We start from the raw sequence: 19,358 nt of genomic DNA, 5'->3' as shown, positions 1-19,358 counted from the left end.
ACAAATGCATCAAAATCTAGAGAAATGCATTGTTCTTTAAAATTCTTGAGTTAAAAGTTGGAGAAAAAAATAAAAACACTGATTTTTTTTCACCCTATCAGATACAGGACACACACGGGTCAATGTTATGGGATGTGATTCTAAAATATACATGACCTGAGGCCAACAGTTTTCTAGCAAAGAATTTGTAATTTGGTAACTGAAACTGATAGCAATAAATAGGCTAATTTAGGCAGGGGAAAGATTTGAGGGTGGATTTACATGGAACATTATAATAACTGCACTGCATTACTCATTAGAAGGGAGCAGAGTCTTATGAAGATTTCATACTCCCCAAGAGAACCATATTTATACAATTAACAATTCTTTTGTTGAAAAAAAAGCTTTTCATTATTGCATGTGGATACATGTGGGCTGTGTAAAAATACAAGAGATGTGTAACACACGGTAAACAGAAAGTAATGATCTTAAACAGGCCAAATCCTTGAACTTGTCATTAATAAACGTCTCTCTACATTCAGCTACCCGGGCTGCTGGGAGCCTGTTTTCTTCAAGTACTTCAAACACTGAAATCCAGGAACATTTATTATTTTAATCCATTACAGGCAGTGCTTGATTTAACTTTATTGGTTGTGGTGGTACTAGTGGTTATAAGTGGGGGTATAGCAATGTTCTTTTACACATCATTTCAAAAGGGCTTAATTATATTTTATAGTTTGGGCCAGGAATTCTGCTTGTTTTTTGTCTAACAAGGTTCAAATGGAGTTCAGGTCAGCGATGAATCAGAAGAAAAAGTCAGAGATGGTTATCTCTGTGCAGTGAGCTCATCTCCCTGTAGAAAGGCTGGGCAGGTACATCATGTTCCCCACACCACCACAGGAGATCGCTCTGATAGCCCAAGCTTGCTGCTTAATAGAAAGTATTCATTTTCATGAAACCTTGAAATTAAAACATCAGAGATTCAACTCAGGGGTTACCTTCTATAGCTTTGGAGTTACTATCCTGACTATTTAAGAACTTCCTGCAGGAATCCAAAACAGATATAATAGGCACAAGCCCTAAAACAAAAACTGTATCAAAGAACAATAATCACTTAACAGACATTTTAAGAAATGTATAAGCCTGCTACCACAGAAGAAAAACATGTCATAAAATTGACATAAAAGGCTGCACAAAAATAATTTGCTTAAACAAAAGAATAACTAACTGTATCATTTGCCCAAATAACAAAAATCTACTAGCTTTTTAAAAAGCCAAATACTCATAATTTTTAATCTCTTTTTTGAGGGTATGAAAACAAATCCCCCCCAAGGTAGTAGTATTTTAATATTGCTTATTACTGCCCAAAAGTCTATGTACTCATATATTGTTAACAGTTACAGCAAGAATAAAACTTGTACATTGAGATTCTTCTCCACTATATGTGATGCCTAAGAAGACAGAAGAATTACAGCAGTGCTTACATACATTTGTAGATTTTATTTTACATACTAGAAAAATAATATGGGACATTATTTTGAGAGAAAAAGTTATAATAATTTCACTGTTCTATTTATTTCCTATTCAATGTCTAGAATCTCCTTCTACTTTTTTTTTTTTTAATGTCTCAGTGGTTTATCAGAATGTACAGAAAAATATGACCATTGAAAAAAACTCAGTAAACTCCAGGTAATTTAAGGGTAAAAAAAAATAGGTACATGCCAGTTCATCAGTAGCAACTTTGAACCTTGTTATAAAGTAATAGGAGGGAATCTGACCAGGATTAATAGTGGTACTCAGTCCTAGAATGAGGGAGTGTCGTGTTTCACGGACTCTAGGCCATCTGTTGTGCCTGCCTACATTTTACTTCTACAAAACTATAAATGCACCTCTACCTCAGGGACTATAGAAAGGCATTATAATTCTTCTGCTTTTCATTATCACAAGATTCAGTAACTCATTTTGTTGTCAAGATAATCCCCTTTTACTCTTTCTTTTGCGCTTGCAGGGTATGCCAAAATGACAAATAAAATCCCAGATGTTACAGACCCAATGAGGTCTCCACCTTTCCTTGAGTGTTGGATTTAGGCTACTTGGGACACGGTGTCAAAAATGACAGGACCCTGAAGCATACACCCAATATTCATTAAGGTTCATTAGTGATTTGTATAGCTGTCTACAAGCTGTACTTCCACTTCAATCCTCAGTGGTTGCTTAAAAGTTAAGTTTGTCCTATGGCTTTCACTGTCAAAGAATTCATTTCCTATTGCGTAGGCACTGAAAAGGGATGCTATTTCTTTCTAGAAGTAACAAGGGTCTTTGGGGTGTTATAAATGACTTATTATTGCAATATATTATTTTAGGTAGTCATATCTAATTTAATGTTTTATTTCCCTTTAGGCTAACCTGAAATACCGCAGTATCCAAAGGCTATGATTATGCCTTAAGGGATTTTTCCTCAGGAGAACCAGTTAACAGAATGAAAAGCTGGAGCTCCGCTTTGTATCAATTAAGGATGGAGTTTCACTTTTCAGTACACGAAAAGAAATTTTAGGTTCTTGAATTTTAGGTTCTTACTGGTCCTGAATTCAGTGAACATGAGAAGAGACATTTTGTATACGTGAAAAATAATGTGGCTATGCTTTCTTTCTCTCCTCCTATTTATACACAAAGATAAGTACATCTGGATGACAGCAGTGGGGGTAGTCAGTTACTTAAACCATAATTCTTTGACTAGAAGGAGTTCAACTCACTGCTTTCTGCCTGGGTGAAAAGTTCTCAGCATTTCTCTGGACACAGAGGTCCCAACCTTTTCCCAATCTGACTAAAATATCAGTCAAATTGGCCTCATGTAGGCTTTTTCCCCTTTGTGCCATCTAACTTGTTCACCTATTTTCCTCTTCCTTGTCTATGTGGGGATTGCTAATACCAGTGCTCTTAATGGGCAAGAACAAGGTAATCTCAAGTACCACGATTTCACAGTTCTCAATTGTGTACTTTTGTTTGCTGAAATCTAAAGATCATTGCCCTAATAGCACCATAATTTATTTTGACTAGGGGAGCTAAAGTGTGCAGCTCACTCCCCACCCTGCCTATGGCACAGCCAGTTCACAATTTGCAGGAATGTCATAAAATTGGTACACTATGGTTTCTCCAAAATGATATACTTCAATTGGCAAAAAAGATTGTGTTGTTTGTTCATGTGGCAGGAAGGGGTTACTAAAAGAATGAACTATGGAATGGGATGAATATTATCTGCCTTAAAATATTTCAGAATATAAAATATAATTTTTAAAAATATTTATTTTTTAGTTGTACACAATACCTTTATTTTTGTTTATTTATTTTTATGTGGTGCTGAGGATCAAACCCAGGGCCTCGCACGTGCTGGGCGCGTGCTCTACTGCTGAGCCACAACCCCAACCCTATAAAATATAATTTTTAAACGACATTCATTGTTAGTGATAATACAATCAGGATTTTCTGCATTATGCACCAACTTTTAATATAAAAGCATTAGCCTACTAAAATCAGAACTTCAGGGACATTTTACCAAAGACAGTTGGGGGAATATGAGTATTCTAGCAGAAATATGAGTTTGGTTATTATAAGTCACTGCTAAATAGCATCTGTGCAGTGGAAAAAAAAGTCCCTTGAAATATCCATAGTTTAGGATTGCAAAACAGTATAAGAGGTTAAGAAGAACTGGTAGATTTTCCTTGTAAAGTGGAAAATATTTAACCCTTTCATTTTGTTTCATACGATGAAAACAGTAATTCCTTTAACCACTTTAGTGAATAACTTTTAAATATTAAGTTTTAAAATTTAGTAAATGAACATGAAAGAATGCATTTCAGCTTATTTAAATGTATTGACAATGTTTCCGGGAAAACATTTAACTTTCTCATTTCATGCTTTTATTATCCCCCTTTCCCATATATTTCTCATAAGCTTATGACAGCTTCAATTATTAAAAAATATATTCATAGGCAAACTCAAATATTTTTTGTACCTCTGACGAGTGAGGGTACATGCCTACAACACATTCCCAGTGGCGTTTCTCTAAATATTACTTAGCACATAAGATTCCTCTAGCATTACAAATCTATTTCAGCTCCTAAATTAAAATTCATCTGGAAAAGACCATTTTTCCTTGTTTATATAACATTGTCACATAAAGAGTGTTAAAAAAATATTTCACTAAAAATAGCTTGCGTAAGTTAGGGATTAGAGTAGTTTCTGCTGCTATAATTGTTCCTTTGTAGTTTTTTCCATGATGTTTTTGCACAGTGTTTTTGACTGTGTTTATTAAAGTCAGCACATCAAAAAGGATCAAAGAGAAAGTGAGTGAGAACCAAAGAAACCCCAAGTGTGTTGTCTCATTGGGGAGCTATGCAGATTTGAATAAACAAGTGCAAATTGTTGAGGTTTTAATGAAAATTTTCTACAATTATTTTATCTTAAGTCATTCTATACAATAACATCTGTACAGCAGATGGCCATACTGTACCAAGGCAATGCTCCTTTTTCTTTCTCTGTTTAATAGCACATCTGAGATGACTACTTTTGTCACTGTGCTCAATTGGGTTCAGCAAATAATTTGAAAAGTGCAGCTGCTGCAGATGGTCACAATAGTTATATAAACTGTAAAATCAAAGACACAGTTAAGTATTTCTGTATTAGATTCAAACTATAAAAATCCAACATTAACCCCACTGAGCTCAAAGATATACTATAAAAAATTTTGGTTGAATACAGAACGATGTCACTTGAAAACTACAAAAAGAAATATGACTACTGGTAGGAGATTTGTGTGTGTGCATGTGTGTGTGTGTTGGATACATTTTACCACTTAGCGATACTATACCTTAAAAATATAAATATGTTTGCTTACATTTCATACAAACTTCAAAGCATGAAATTTGAAGATATTCAACTGCACAATAAAATTGTTGTTCAAATATTAAATTATTTTATTTAAAAATATAAAATTAATTTTAAAAAAATGTGTAGTAATCTCTTAATTATAATTTTCCTAGAAATCAGCCTTAAGCAATAGCTAGAACTCAATACAATCTTATTTCACTAAATTATTTTATTTATTTTGCTAACTATGCTATTTTCTTGTTTGAGCATTCTGTCACATAAGGTTGAAATGGAGAAGAATTAGATTTTGGTGTTATGGTCTCAAATTAAAATTTTTACTATTAAATGGCTAACTTCAATTTTTATTTAATTTGACACAAATAATTATTTTAGAATGTTTGCTGGATACTACTCAATAGGGTTGTATAAAATATGTCCTGGTCAAAGCCATAGTTTCTATTTCTGTGTTTAACTAGATTTAAGAACATAATTGTAAGAGGAGAAGGGCTATGTAGTTATTCTAGTACAAAGGGGAGAAAAACAAGTTACAAAAATAGACTATGGCTCAGTGAGAGAAAGATTTTAATTATATTTTAGAGACTAATGTTTACCAAGGATAGATACCATTAAGAGTGGTTAAAATATGAGTAGCAAACAAACTTAAAAGCCATGAGAATGAAAACCAAAAAGGACCTAGAATGGAATACAGTATGTTTAAATTCTTCTACTCTGTTTGAGTTCTAACCTTTTCCCACTATGATTAAGGTAAGACTGGAAAGGCGTGGGAATGGGTCCAGTGTTGTCTGGGTCACAATTTATTTGTGGATAAATTGGACATTGTAGGGTCCAGTGTTTCATAGTCTTTCATGTCCCATGAACCTAACATTTTTCATTTCTAACTTTAAAGACAATAAAAAAAAATAGGGAGCTTTTAGCTGGCTTGGTCACAAATATTTCTGGTGAGAAAGAAATAAATCATCCCTGTTTTGGACTAAAATTCATACTTCTCAACTGTAAAACATTTTATTTTTCTTTATCTTTTAAACTACTGTACCCAAACTGGCTTTATGGAACAGACTCTAGCTGCCACTTGATTACTTTTTGTAAGCAACTAAACTGCACATAATTTAAGGATTTATTTTATCCCCTGTACTATCGCATAGCCCCCATTTTTTCATCCTTAAATATTAAAATGGAAAAAAGGATAGTTTCCTCTCGCTACTTTTACTTTCAGAACAAAATTTCTGGCACTGGGCCCTGAACTTTTACAGTAGCAGTTTCTGTGATTGAAAACTGTTATTTCCCACCTGTGAGTTGCATTTTCTCTTCCTTTCCTCACATTCCTTCTGCCCACCCTTTCTGATTCAGTGTGAAAAAGCACATAACAACTTAGTCATGATAACAGAAGAGAAAAATGTAGATGTCACTGCCAGTTAACTTCTCACCTCTCCACCCCTCAATGACATTCATTTTTCAGGGTCCAGGCCTCTATGCTCAGCTGGGCACAGAAACACAGCCTTTCCTTGCCAGGTGTTGCAGTCTGATAAAATGCCTCTGCAGCATTCCTGCAAAGCAGAACCTTGGTTTCGATTACACTTTGTGTAGCATATCTGCCACCACGGCAATTTTTCTTTATTAAATAAATTGTTACCAGTGACTTAATACAGCACATCAGAATCACCTGTAGGGTTTATTGAGACAGACTACTAGGCTCCATTCCTAGAGTGGCTGATTTGGTAGGTCGGGGGCAGGGTCTGAGAATATGCATTGCCAAGAAAGTCCTGGGAGATGCTGATGGTTCCGAGATCATGCTTTGAGAACCACTTTTCTAGTGGTTCACAAAACTTGATGCTCTGTTGTCCCACCATAGCTATTTTAGGTGAAAAAAAAATAGGAATTAACAGTTTTAAAACATCTGTAGGAATGTGCCTAAAGAGGTGGATAGAACAGTTTAGTTTAGTTTAGGGCATTAAAATACCTAGGCTCGAAGGATTTGTTATAAAACTATCTCTGCAATAAGGTCACAAACCAGAAATGTTCCCTTCTCTAATGGCCTTTAAAACTTTTAACTTCTACATAATAAAAATCTTCAAAATGATGCATTTTTCAGATGTTAACAAACCATTTTGCTTGCTTTCTCTCTCTCCCTCCCCCGCTTCCATTTTCTGTGACTTACCAGGTACTTTTTGTGCTGCTTTGACACTAAGGCTGCCATTAAGATTTGATAGAGATGCCAACAGGCATGGTTTATTAGGATGGGGGACAGTTTCCATGGAGAACACAATCTGAGTAGTATGGACAGAAATTTTTTGAAAGCAGGAAATGGCTCTCCACATGTTTTCTTGAAATGAAAACTTCTGCACTCCATCACCATGTACTTTAGGTTTAGACAACTTTCCATGGTAACATTTGGAGACTGGAAGCTCATCTTTATTCACTGTAGGGTCTGAAAGAGTAGAGGTCTCTTTGCTATGTGCAAAGCCATGTGCACTTTTTATCTTCTTTAAAAAATGGTTCATCTGATCCAGTTTGGTAAAACTCAGGTTTGCTTTCAAAGGCTTTGATATATCCAAGTTGATGTCTGCTATAGAAGTGAAAAAGACATGAAAATTACTGAAGTTCTCTTATTAAATACCCATTATGATGCCAGAATGTTATATTTCTTTTATTCATCACCTATTTTTTTTTCCATGTAGTTAGCTAAATAGGAACATTCGCCTTTGACCACTTATGCCTATATTCCTGATTGTCTATTCCTGCTACAGCCAGGGACGTACACCTATAGCAAGTCCCTCCATTCCATCTTTGCTCTCATACCCCAATGCAAGCTGAAGCAGGCTTTCCCTTTAGTTACTTACCTGAAACTGGCATTCCTTTTCCCAAAGAAAAAGAACTTCCCTTTATTCCCAGAAAAATGTTTGACACAAACACTGATAGTAATCAACACTGATCCAACTGACTGAAGCAGCCTCCCTTACCATTCTCTAATCAAGTTAATGCAGAAAATATTTATTTCTCTTCTGTCACCTGCTGCAAACCACAAAAGTCCCTGCAACTTTTCCTACATTCTACATTGATAAGAGTTGAAATCTCTCACCCAAGTTTATATAGGTAGATTTCTTAAAATCTATAGTGTATTTCACAGGTAACATATACCAGACACCTAAATCATAGTATTTCCCTGACTTCAGACTGGCATAGCATACACAGGACAGTATACAGAGGAGTTGCTAACTATTAGCTCAGCATGGACCCTCAACTCTTGCCCAATTTGTCTTCCTAGACTCAGCCCTGGAGTCACTTCCAGGAAATCTTTCTTGATCCCTGTTGCTGAGTGAGGTGCCTCTCATCACTGCTTTCAGAATATCCTGTGCATTTTTTTCTATCACTGGGCACTTATTTATATTATTGTCATAGTTATCTGCCTAAATGTCTGTAATCATTCAGTGAAATGTGAGCTCTTGAACATTAGAGGCTGTGCTACATCTTAGTATTCTGAGTACCTAAAATAGTTTCTTCTATTGTAATTAAATGAATGTTTAATAATGCAATGAAGGAAAAAAAACCAAACAAATACAAAGGCCTGTTTTCCCTTTCTACTGAACTCTGAAGGGCTCATCAGATCAATTTATCTATTAACTACCTTTAGACACGCTATTTTCCCTTTGTTTTAGCTAATGGTGCACAATCCACCATATGACCCAAGTCAGAAATTTGACTTTTTGACTCTTCATTTCACTTCCTTGTTCCCTGGTACCAGTCCAATCAATGAATAAGTTCTGTCAATTTTATTTCCAAAACACTGCTTGAATATAATCTCCTGTCTTTAGCATTCCAGCTACTCTTATTTTCCTCCTCTAGGCCTCTCTTTGTTCAGCTATTATAAAGCCTCCTAAATAGTTTTTCCTGTCTAAACCCATTCCCTTTAGTTCAGTCTCCAGAGTCATTTCCAAATGATTTATTTTCAATGTGATCCTGATTGGTTCACTCCTATTTAAACTCTTTACTGGTTCCTCTTCATCTAGAAAATAAAAGACCAACTTCCTTAGGAAGAGAGAAAAGGTTTTGCCTTTATTGGCAGTTATTACCTGACTCCCCCTTTAAAAAGTTCCAGAAGTATTAGAATTTATAAAACCTACTTCCCCCAACCCAAACTATGTCACATCACTAGGCCTTTACTCATGTATTTAATGTACTCCCCTGCTCCCCCCACAGCTTTTTTTTTTTTTTTTTTTGCCTAACTATTAATCTTCAGGATAATCCTCAGCATTTTCTCCAAGAAGTTAATCCACAAAGTTAGGTTAAGTGCCCCTGCCCCCTCAGAGCACTATAGCACCTGCACAAGTATCTTTATAGGAGATGATCTGTCCCATCAGTTAAGAAGAACTTAAATGCAAAGATTTTCCCTCAATTCTTAACCTTAAACTCAGCTCAAATCACATTTGGTCATTTTGTATTGAAGCACTCCAGAACATTCTAATGTGGTTCTAGGTAGGCAGAATTCTAACCAGGTACTTCCTTTACAATATTCCTGCCCCCTGATTATTGAATCAAACACTAATCTATGTACTGCTGTGCAATGAAGGGATGTTATGGTTGTGATTAAAGACCCAGGTCAGATATGGAGATTATCTGGTGGACCTGATCTAATTATGTAAACCTTTAAAAGGTACATGAAGGAGGTGAGGGGGGAAATCAGAGAGAGGTAAAATATGAGAAGGGCTCCATGATATGTAATTGTTGTGAAGATGCTGGGGGTCACATGAGATGAAATGGGTGAGCTGAGGGAACTTAGCTAACAAGGAATTGGGAACTTCAGTCCTACAACCATAAGGAACTGGATTATACAATGAATCAGAATGAATTTCAAAACAGATTCTGGCCAGAAGCTTCGAGATTAGTGCCTAGTCCAAATGACATACTGATTTTGGCATTCTGAGAGACCCTGAGTATAGAACCCAGTTGAACCCACTCTGTTTCCAATAAAGATGGAAACCTGTGCCTCCACTGGAGAGAATACAGCCATAAATTCTACATAGAACAACTATTTGAGAAAAAGTAAAGGGTAACAGGTAGACTGGGGAAGAATAGATTTCCAAATACCACCAAAATGGTATTTCTCATTTATCCTCCCCTCATCCCTAGTCTGGATCAATGGTGGCTCAAAATCCTGAGGTGGGCACTATGTGCATATAGAGGAACTATGAAGGGAAAATGTTTACTTTTGACTTCAAAGACTCTCTTAATGCTTAGAGAAACTACAGGAATTTTCCAGCTTTTTTTCTTCTTTCTTTCCTTATTATTTTCAAGCCCCGGAACAGAAGAGAATATTTTTCTATTCATTTTATGAGACCATCATTACTGATAGCAAATGTAAGATAATATAAGAAAACTATACACAAATATCCCTCATGAAGAAAGATATAAAAATCCTTAAAATACCGAGGAAATCAAATACAGAAAGATATAAAACTAATAATATATCAGAGCCAAGCAAGGTTTTTCTTGGGACTACAAGATTGGTTGAACCAGTGTAACGATATTAATAGCTTAAGGGAGAGAGGAGATATCTGTTGATACAGAAAAAGATACTTGTAAAATTCAATATCCACTCATTATAAGAACTCTTGACAAACTATGAATACAGGAGCACTTCCTTAACCTGAAAGAGGTCACATATGACAAAACTACAACTAACATCATGATTATGAAAAATTGAATGCCTTCCCCTATGATCTAAAAGAAGGCAAGGAGTTCCATTCCCATTGCTCATATTGAATATAATACTGAAAATCACAGCCAGTGAAATAAGGCAGCAAAAAGAAATAAAAAGCATATATACAGGAAAGGAAGAAATAAAACAATGCTTATTTGCAGATGACATCATTTTACACGTAAAAAAACTCAATAGGAATCTACAGAAATTTGGTAGAAGCTAATGAGGGACTCTGCTAAAGTTTTAACGCCAGCACACAAAACCCAACTGAATTTCTATATACTAACAATGAGCAGATGGAATAAAAAACTTAAAATCTAGCATTTATAATAGCTCTAAATAAAAGGAATATTTAAATGTAAATGTGATAAAATGCAAAGAATCTGTTGGTTAGCCAGGTGCAATGGCATACACCTATAAACCCAGCAACTCCGGAGGCTGGGACATGAAAATATCAAGTTGAAGGCCAGCTTCAGCAACTTAGTGAGATCCTGTCTCAAAATAAAAATACAAAGGGTTGGGTATGTGGCTACCAATTAAGTATCCCTGCATTAAATCCCCAGCACAAAAAGAAAGAAAGGAAGAAAGGAAGGAAGGAAGGAAGGAAGGAAGGAAGGAAGGAAGGAAGGAAGGAAGGAAAGAATCTGTATATAAAAAACTACAACATTGACAAAAAAACAATTAGGGGGTGGGGATACCTCAACAATAGAATGAATACTTAGCATAAACAAAGTCCTGCGTCCAACTAAAAACTAATAAATAAATAACAAAATTAACATAATGGACAGATGTACCATACATAAAACATGTTCATGAACTAGAAAATTCAACATAAATAAAGATATCTGTTCTGGGCATGGTGGCATACACCTGTTATCCAAGCAACTCAGGAAAAATGTTTATTAAGCATTTGTTTTGTTTCACAAATTTGAACAGTGAATTGTAATGTTAACCTTCTGTGGTGCTGGTATCTGAATGACCCTTTCTCAGACCAGTGATGTAGCAGAAGGATTACTTACTTCTTCAGGCACTTTAGTGACTTGATTTATCTTTTCTGTGGGGTCATGCCAAACTGTTCTATATGCATCAAACCTTTAGTTAATCTTTGGATGATCTTAAATTTGGGATTACAAATAAAATTTCTCAATCATTTGGCAGTAAATGATGAAAGTTTTTAGAAAGTCAAAAATCCAGTATAGCTATATGTGGCCTAAGATGTTAATTTTTAATAAGAAATGAAATTATTACTTAAAACATTTAGATAATTAAACTTTTCACATCTTTTATGTATGCCTGTGTATAGTATAACCTCTGCACAAGGCCCTCCAGTAGGTCAGAGTCCTTCAGGCCTTCTCTACAGTGAGAGTACTGAGCCCGTCAAAAGGACTGGGCACGTTAGACAGGACTCTAGGCCAAGAATGGGAAAAGCAGACTTGAAAAGAGGCTATATTGTACTAGAGGGGCTTCCTTTCTAAAGTCCCCATTGAGAGACAGGAACCACACACAAGAGTGAGAAGCACCACAAATAAAATAGCACCTTTGTTGATTTATAAAATATACAACATGTATCCTTTAATTGAAATCATGAAGTCAATGTCACACTTGGTAATTCAGCAAATTCATATTGATAATTGTAGTACCCTAGTGTCAACACATTTTCACCTCCTAGAAGTAGTCAGGTACAGAATGAATTAGTGTCTTCATTGTAAATATTTTTCAGCCTCATAATGAAAGGAAGATTACTTTTAGAAATGGGAATATTATGCCACAAAAATCTGGCATTTTTAAACATAAAAATAAAAATCAAGCAATTTTAAAATTAATGAAGCAAAAGTGAAGGGTCAAATGTTTTCTCTCATATGTGGAAGGTAGAGCAAAATTAGTAACACCAAAGGGGTATGGGGGAATATCATGAAACTAGAAGGGAAATCAGTGGAGTAGGAGAAGGAGATTGAGGAGGGGGAAGCAGGGACAGGAAAAGAGAGGAACTGTGGGATGAAATTGACCATTATACTATGTACATATATGAATATACCACAGTGACTTCTACCTTTATGTATATCAATAAAGCACCAATTAAAAAAATAAGTAAAAGGAAGACCAGAAGAACAGAGGAAGAGGAAGAGAGGGAAGAAGAAGGAGGGAGAAAGAGGAAGCACTGGGCATGGAATGAACCCCACTATTATGTATAACTATAATGTAGTAATAAAATTTTTTTAAAAAATTGATGAAATATAGTAACCTAATCATTAAGATAAAAACATTTAAAGAAACAGGCTAACAAGTTTTTTCAACAGACACACAGTTACATAGAATAATGTTTTATAAGGAACCAGGCATAGATTGTTAATGTGAGTTTCATTCCAATTATTATCAGATCCTTGAGTTTAAAAATTTCAATTTTTTTTCATAATCCTCATTGAACTTTAATAAATGGATTTGTTTCAAAGTTTAGATTTTGGGAATATTCAGTAATAGAGAATCTCCCAGCTGAGTCATCTACTTCTCTGCCAGATCTAATTTCTCACCATTTTTGGGACATATTCTATATCTTTAAATTACCAAGTAAACTCATGTCTGTCAATTATTTTCTAATTGCCCTTCAAAACTTTCCAAACCGCTACCAGGAAATAGAATAATGGAATGCTATGGAGTTAAAAGGAGATTAGACAAATACCAATAAATTACAGTTATTTTATGCTCCCATCACCCTAGAAGGTGACTTAATAGTGAGAGGAAAAGAATCATATTGCAATAATGAAATCAGAGAGGGAATTCAAGGCCCAGACGTGATTCCCCTAAGTTTATGTTAATGCACACCTTGTGGGGGACCAAACATCAACTGGAAAAGTTTCCTGAAAACTGTTCCAGCTATTTTCTCATTTAAAATGTTCCAACTTTACTTGACCCATTAGTCATCATATTACTTACATTTATGATGTATTATGAAATCTATTACCAAAAACCTGATGGGTTCAATATGGTTTCTTATACCTAAATCATAACATTTATAAAAGAAAACTCCTTTGTTAAATGTTTCTTTCTTTGGAATTTTATTTGCAAGAGACAATTTATTTATTTTTTTTTAGAGAAAAGTATGGCTTACTAGGAAAGCATTCGGTGCACATGTCGGTGGCTATGTACAGATACAAGAATGGTGCTGCTCTTATTCCCCACCTTAGAGAGGCAAATATAAAGCATAGAACGAATCTATAATCTAGCTTGACTCGATAGTTTATAATAACTTTAATGAAAAACATTTATATTACTAGGTCATAGTACATTTTTTTTACTCAAATTCATAGTTTTGTTACTGTATCACAATAAAGGTATTCATGATGGAGTCCTAATATTTAACTAGAAAGTTTTCAAGACAATGAGATCAACATGTTTGTGTTGAAGGGGTGATATGTAAAGACCTCAGTGGAAGCAACCTGAGTGTTTTAATTAATGGTGGTATACCAAGTGGAACTGTATATAATGTCCCATGTCCTGTGAGGAGGCTCAGATATCTGATTCAGATGGCAAGTAATTCATGGTGCTTAATACTGGGATCTGGGTATCATTACTATTAGAAGTATTACTTAGGCGCACATTTTCATGATCAAGCACTGACTTTTTTACTTCATTATTCCCCTCAAAAAACTACAATATAAAAGATATGATTATAGAGTAATTGTACTGGTTTTCTAAAATGAATGTATTGAACTGGACTTGGATAAGCTTCTCTCCTTTATCTAATAACCATAAAATGCTAAATACATTCCATGCTCCAGTAATTTGGAAACTTTTTTGGTGTCTATGTCTTTGTTTTGCTATTCTGAATGGTGGCATATACTCATCTTTAAAGACAATAGTTACAACTTTTGGAAAGAGACAAATGGTGTTTTGAGCTAAGTTTAATGAAAATGATATTAACAACCCGCTCAACAACAACAACAAAAAAAAATGAGAGATTAAAGAGAGGCTGAAGTGAATGGAAATGAAAGAGAAAAGATTACCGAAGGAAACGCAACTTAGGCTAAACCTAATAGCACAGAATTAGGATAGGCAGAGAAAAAGGGAGCAAAGATTCAGACTAAGGGACCAACAGAATTAAAGACATAGAGATGCCAACTTACAGAGGATCCCCCTGCAAAAGATGAGACAATCTGAGCATCATTAAAAATAATGAGTTTAATACCAAACAATATAAATTAATTAGCCATCATTGGGATATGCTAGAAAATATACTTATTTTTGAAAAATGTAAAAAAGTGTAAGAATTAAGCATTTATCCTGCCTTTTCTTATGAACAATAGTACTAAGTAGCTAAATAGTGAGGAAATATTTTTCCTTAGAAAATATGGCAGCTAATATATAAAAAAGGAATGCAAAAAATAGAATATTACTATTTATAACCTTTAACGAATTCAGGCACTGAGAACCAATGGCTGCTAATATCACAAAAATAGAAATCTTCAGACATTATACAGTTCCTGATGGAATAAAGCAAAATCTCATACAAAACAGTGTTGCTTAAAAAACAAACCTCAGCCAGGTGGATCAGGAGTTCAAAGCCAGTCTCAGCAAAAGTGAGGCGCTAAGCAACTCAGTGAGACCCTGTCTCTAAATAAAATACAAAATAGGGCTGGAGATGTGGCTCAGTGGTAGAATGCTTGCCTTGCATGTGTAAGGCACTGGGTTTGACCCTCAGCACCACATAAAAATAAGATATTGTGTCCATCTACAACACACACACACACACACACACACAAATGTGGCTCAGTAGTAGAGTGCCTGAGTTCAATCCCTGGTACCCCAACCCCCACAAAACAAACAAACAAAAACCCCTCAAATTAGATTAAGCCAAATGCCAATTTATATGTAGGAAATACAGAGGAGGAAAGGGGTACTAAGGGAGCGGGTAAGAAGTTTTTTGACTAGATACACTGAAAGAAGTGGGTGGTCAAGATTCATATAAGTTTGATAGAAGATGCTAATCTAGCGAGGATGGAGGAGAAGGAATTATGAAGTAAAAGGAGACTCTGAAGTTGGACTATGGAGTAATCAGGACATGTGCCTACACCTGGGAGGTAGTAAGCATAATAGAAGACCATTTCAAAGGAAAAACCAAAAGGACTTGGGATAAAGAGAAAAATTGTCAGAAGACACAATTGAAATGATGCTGCTGTCAGTTTTAAAGAAGGCTGGACACTAAGGGATAGAGAGAGGAGAGAAAAATTAATTTGATGTGAATTAACACATCATTAACAAAACATACTACTAGGCAGATGGAGAAACAGCCTTGGGGTAGGATGTAAGTCAAAACAAAAGCTAGGCCTTTGGAAGTTGTTAGCATAAAAGGGATAGCTGAGGCTGTTGTACAGTAGATGGGGTAGAGAGAGAAGATGGGAGGGGAGGGGATGGGGGATAGTAGAGGATAGGAAAGGCAGCAGAATACAACAGACACTAGTATAGCAATATGTAAAACAGTGGATGTGTAACCGATGTGATGCTGCAATCTGTATACGGGGTAAAAATAGGAGTTCATAACCCACTTGAATCAAAGTGTGAAATATGATTTGTCAAGAACTATGTAATGTTTTGAACAACCAACAATAAAAATTAAAGAAAAAAAAAAAGAACTGAAGGCTCAGGACTGTGTCCTTGGGAAGGAACAGCGTTAGTGAGTTAGGGAGAAAAGAGCTGAAACAAGCAGAAGTTAGGAGAACTCAGATTATTTTTTTCTTTTTAACCTAAGTTTACTCCATGTTCCTAAAAAGAGATTCCCTAATCACCCTCACTCTCTTCTGTAGAAGAAAGAATTCTGACATAATTAGGCTCAAAGAAGAAATAAATAAATCTAAAACATTGCTACTCACCTCACTTTACTCTGTGAGACCTGGTGCTGGCCCTTTATCTAACTTTGCCATCCTTATGACCCATGTCTGCAACTTCTAAGGTCCTACCTAAGCCAAGTAGCAGAGAGGTATGGTACCCCAGAGGTACCACAGTCAGCTAGACCTAGAAAGATTTAAGTTTCTCCATTTTATAATGAGGGAAAGTAATTAACATGACTTATTGATTCTATCATAGAAAATTTGATATTAAAATCAGGTTGTTTTCTGAATAAAATAAAAATGTTTATTTACAAAATCATTTTGTTTAAAAGAATCTATTTTTTGGGCTGGGGATGTGGCTGAAGCGGTAATGTGCTTGCCTGGCATACGCGGGGCGCTGGGTTCAATCCTCAGCACCACATACAAATAAAGAGATGTTGTGTCCGCTGAAAAATAAATTTTAAAAAATTCTCTCTCTCTCTCTTTTTTTAAAAAAAAAGCATCTATTTTTCTCAGTTCTTCCAAAATACAAGTTATAGTTGAAAAACTAAAGTCAAAATAATGAAAGGATCTTTTGTATTCTAAATTATTGATCCATTCCCTATTTGACATCCTAACATCTAGTTTGCTGTTTTGTCTTGATAAATCATGGGAAAATGAACTATGATGATATAATGCTCAAAACTGGAACCCATACAATTCAGGAAATACAAGCCAAGGTTCTTATGGCTTTATTAACTACTTTACATTTCTTAAATGTAGAAGATAGCTGGATAGTATGGCTATAAAACTGAATTAACCTAGAGGCAGGACTCCAGTGATTAAAGTATAGGCCTTAGCCCTCATTCTGGAACGAGAAAGAGGCAAAGGATTAAATATTGGGGCAACAGTAAGAGAAATAAGTTAATTAAAGTTAGCTTAAGACCTTTTCTTTCACTTTGAATCTTCCTGTCTTTAAAAAAATCACTTTTGTTCTTCATTTTCTTCCCCAGAAAATGTCAGGAGACTATTTAGCTCACCTTTTTTCAGGTATCTTAATCCCCCTGAATCAGTCACTTTTAAGATACATCTAAGTTAATCCCCATTGAGTAATGAATTTAGTAAGAACAGAACATAAAAGCAGAGTTCACCAAGAAAAGCAAAAGAATTTCAAAAATACACATTTAGGGATAAACAACATAAAACTTCCACTTTATATTCAGATAAAGAATCTATTTGAAAGATGTATTTCTGTATTTAAGAAGGTTTTTAAAATTAAAGAGGTTGGTAGAAATGTAATTGTTTAGGGTGTTCAGGAATTTTTTAAAAGGAAAAATTAAAAACATAACCTACAAAACAATAAATTAACCAATGAAATATAAGTAAAGAATATTCAAAATAGGATTATAACCAATTAAAGACAAACAGATTGTAAAACAAAAACCAAATACAACTAAAGATAAAACAAATCCAAATATAAAATAAAATTAGAAAAAATACACAGGTAATTCAATGAATAAATTAAACAGGATAAGACTAAATAAAAGTAATTGTATTAAGAGAAAAATGCATTTCAACTACAGACACTTTGTATATTAAACTAAAAGAAATGTGAAATTGCATTCATAACTTTGTATTTGATAAACCCATGTAATTAAATTATATGATAAATGGGTCATGAATTTATAATGAAACAGAAATGACTTGGGAATGTTGGTCCCAATTTGGTACTTCTGTTCCATGTTGTCATTTCAATGTCATTTTATGGTTAGAGTGACAGTGGCTCAAAATTTTCTGTGCCAAAGAACTATGAAAAACACCACCACCACCACCAACAACAAACCAAGGAGCTGAAATGTTTTTGTAAATGACCCTGAGTTAATTAGAAAAATCTGCACCCTTACCAGTTCTTTTTCTCACGTCAGCTCTCATTAAATAATAATTTAAAAAAATCTCATTTCAAAGTTAAGAAATCCTATGGTTAACAAAAATTTTAAACTGGGATCAAGTGGGCACATTCCTACATTTCTGAATGATGTCATACCAAACACTTCACAGCTGAATTTGAATTTGCAAGAGTATGAATGACTTTTCAATATAAGAAGTATCTGATCTAACACTAATTTTTTCTCTGTAGGCTTACTGTGCTGGGAACAGGTGGCCCTGCTTTCAATTATGGAGGGTTAGCATGCCAGTGTGAGGCCTGGATTAGTTCACCTTCTCACGGGGAATTTTCCTCGGTTGGGAATGGATTTATTATGGCTTCACACATGGAATAGAGCTCATGTCAGCTGAGGGCAGTGACACATCATATGATTCAAATTAACCTGCTGTGGACTGTTCCGCAGGGCTTAGATTGTGTATTAAAATGACGACATTTTAAAAACAGCTTGAAAGAAACCAGGATTTCTGAATTGCAAAGGTTCCAATTTGTTCCAACTAATCTATCACCTGCTGGAGATATTATTCTAGTGGGTTTCTGGTAGCTGCTGTTTTCCAGGTTTCTCCAAGCCACTGACCTTGCTAATGGGTACAATTGTTGCCTCTGAAGGAAAGAAGTGGGGGTTGGGGAGCTTTGAAGGAGTTTTTGATATAGATGTTGGGACCTACCATTTATTTGCCTAAGGTAATATTACATGAACAAAGGAAATAAAGGAATACTCACAAGCTCTGAAATATGTTTCCAAACACAAATGGTAGAGAACAGAATTTGTATCACTTGTTTAGCGAAAATAATCCCTAAAAAATAAAACTGAAAGGCTGATTTCCAGAACTGCTTACACTTTTTTTAAGAAAATGTAGGATGATGCAGTTATAATCAGTATTTCCTCTAACTTTCAGGGTAATCACTTTTATTGCTATTTAGGTTATAGTAAACCTAAATTCAAAAGTAAGAAAGAGTAAATGAAACTATACTACTTTAGCAGTAAGACATTATCTGGGAATGATACTTAAATAAATATACATACAGATTAAAAATCAAATGGTAGAAAATA

The 19,358-nt window shown here is 34.9% G+C and overlaps 1 protein-coding gene across 8 annotated transcripts in view; it reads right to left on the bottom strand.

Moving 5' to 3' along the window:
• The window catches only part of Vps13b (vacuolar protein sorting 13 homolog B), a 756,023-nt gene that overhangs the window by 152,968 nt on the left and 583,697 nt on the right, over positions 1–19,358 (bottom strand). For 7 of the 8 annotated variants that reach the window (XM_046464889.2, XM_046464891.2, XM_046464888.2 and 4 more), the window contains one exon: positions 7,022–7,429. In XM_046464889.2, the coding sequence (XP_046320845.1) occupies positions 7,022–7,429 (408 nt within the window). The remainder of the gene's footprint in view (positions 1–7,021; positions 7,430–19,358) is intronic. The other variant, XM_058585633.1, reaches the window with a different exon arrangement.

The sequence above is a fragment of the Marmota monax genome, unplaced genomic scaffold (genome assembly GCF_021218885.2).
Source record: "Marmota monax isolate L192 unplaced genomic scaffold, Marmota_monax_Labrador192_F-V1.1 WCK01_AAM20220418_F8-fsc00003, whole genome shotgun sequence".
NCBI lineage: Eukaryota > Metazoa > Chordata > Mammalia > Rodentia > Sciuridae > Marmota > Marmota monax.
This window is presented reverse-complemented; position numbering and strand designations above follow the sequence as displayed.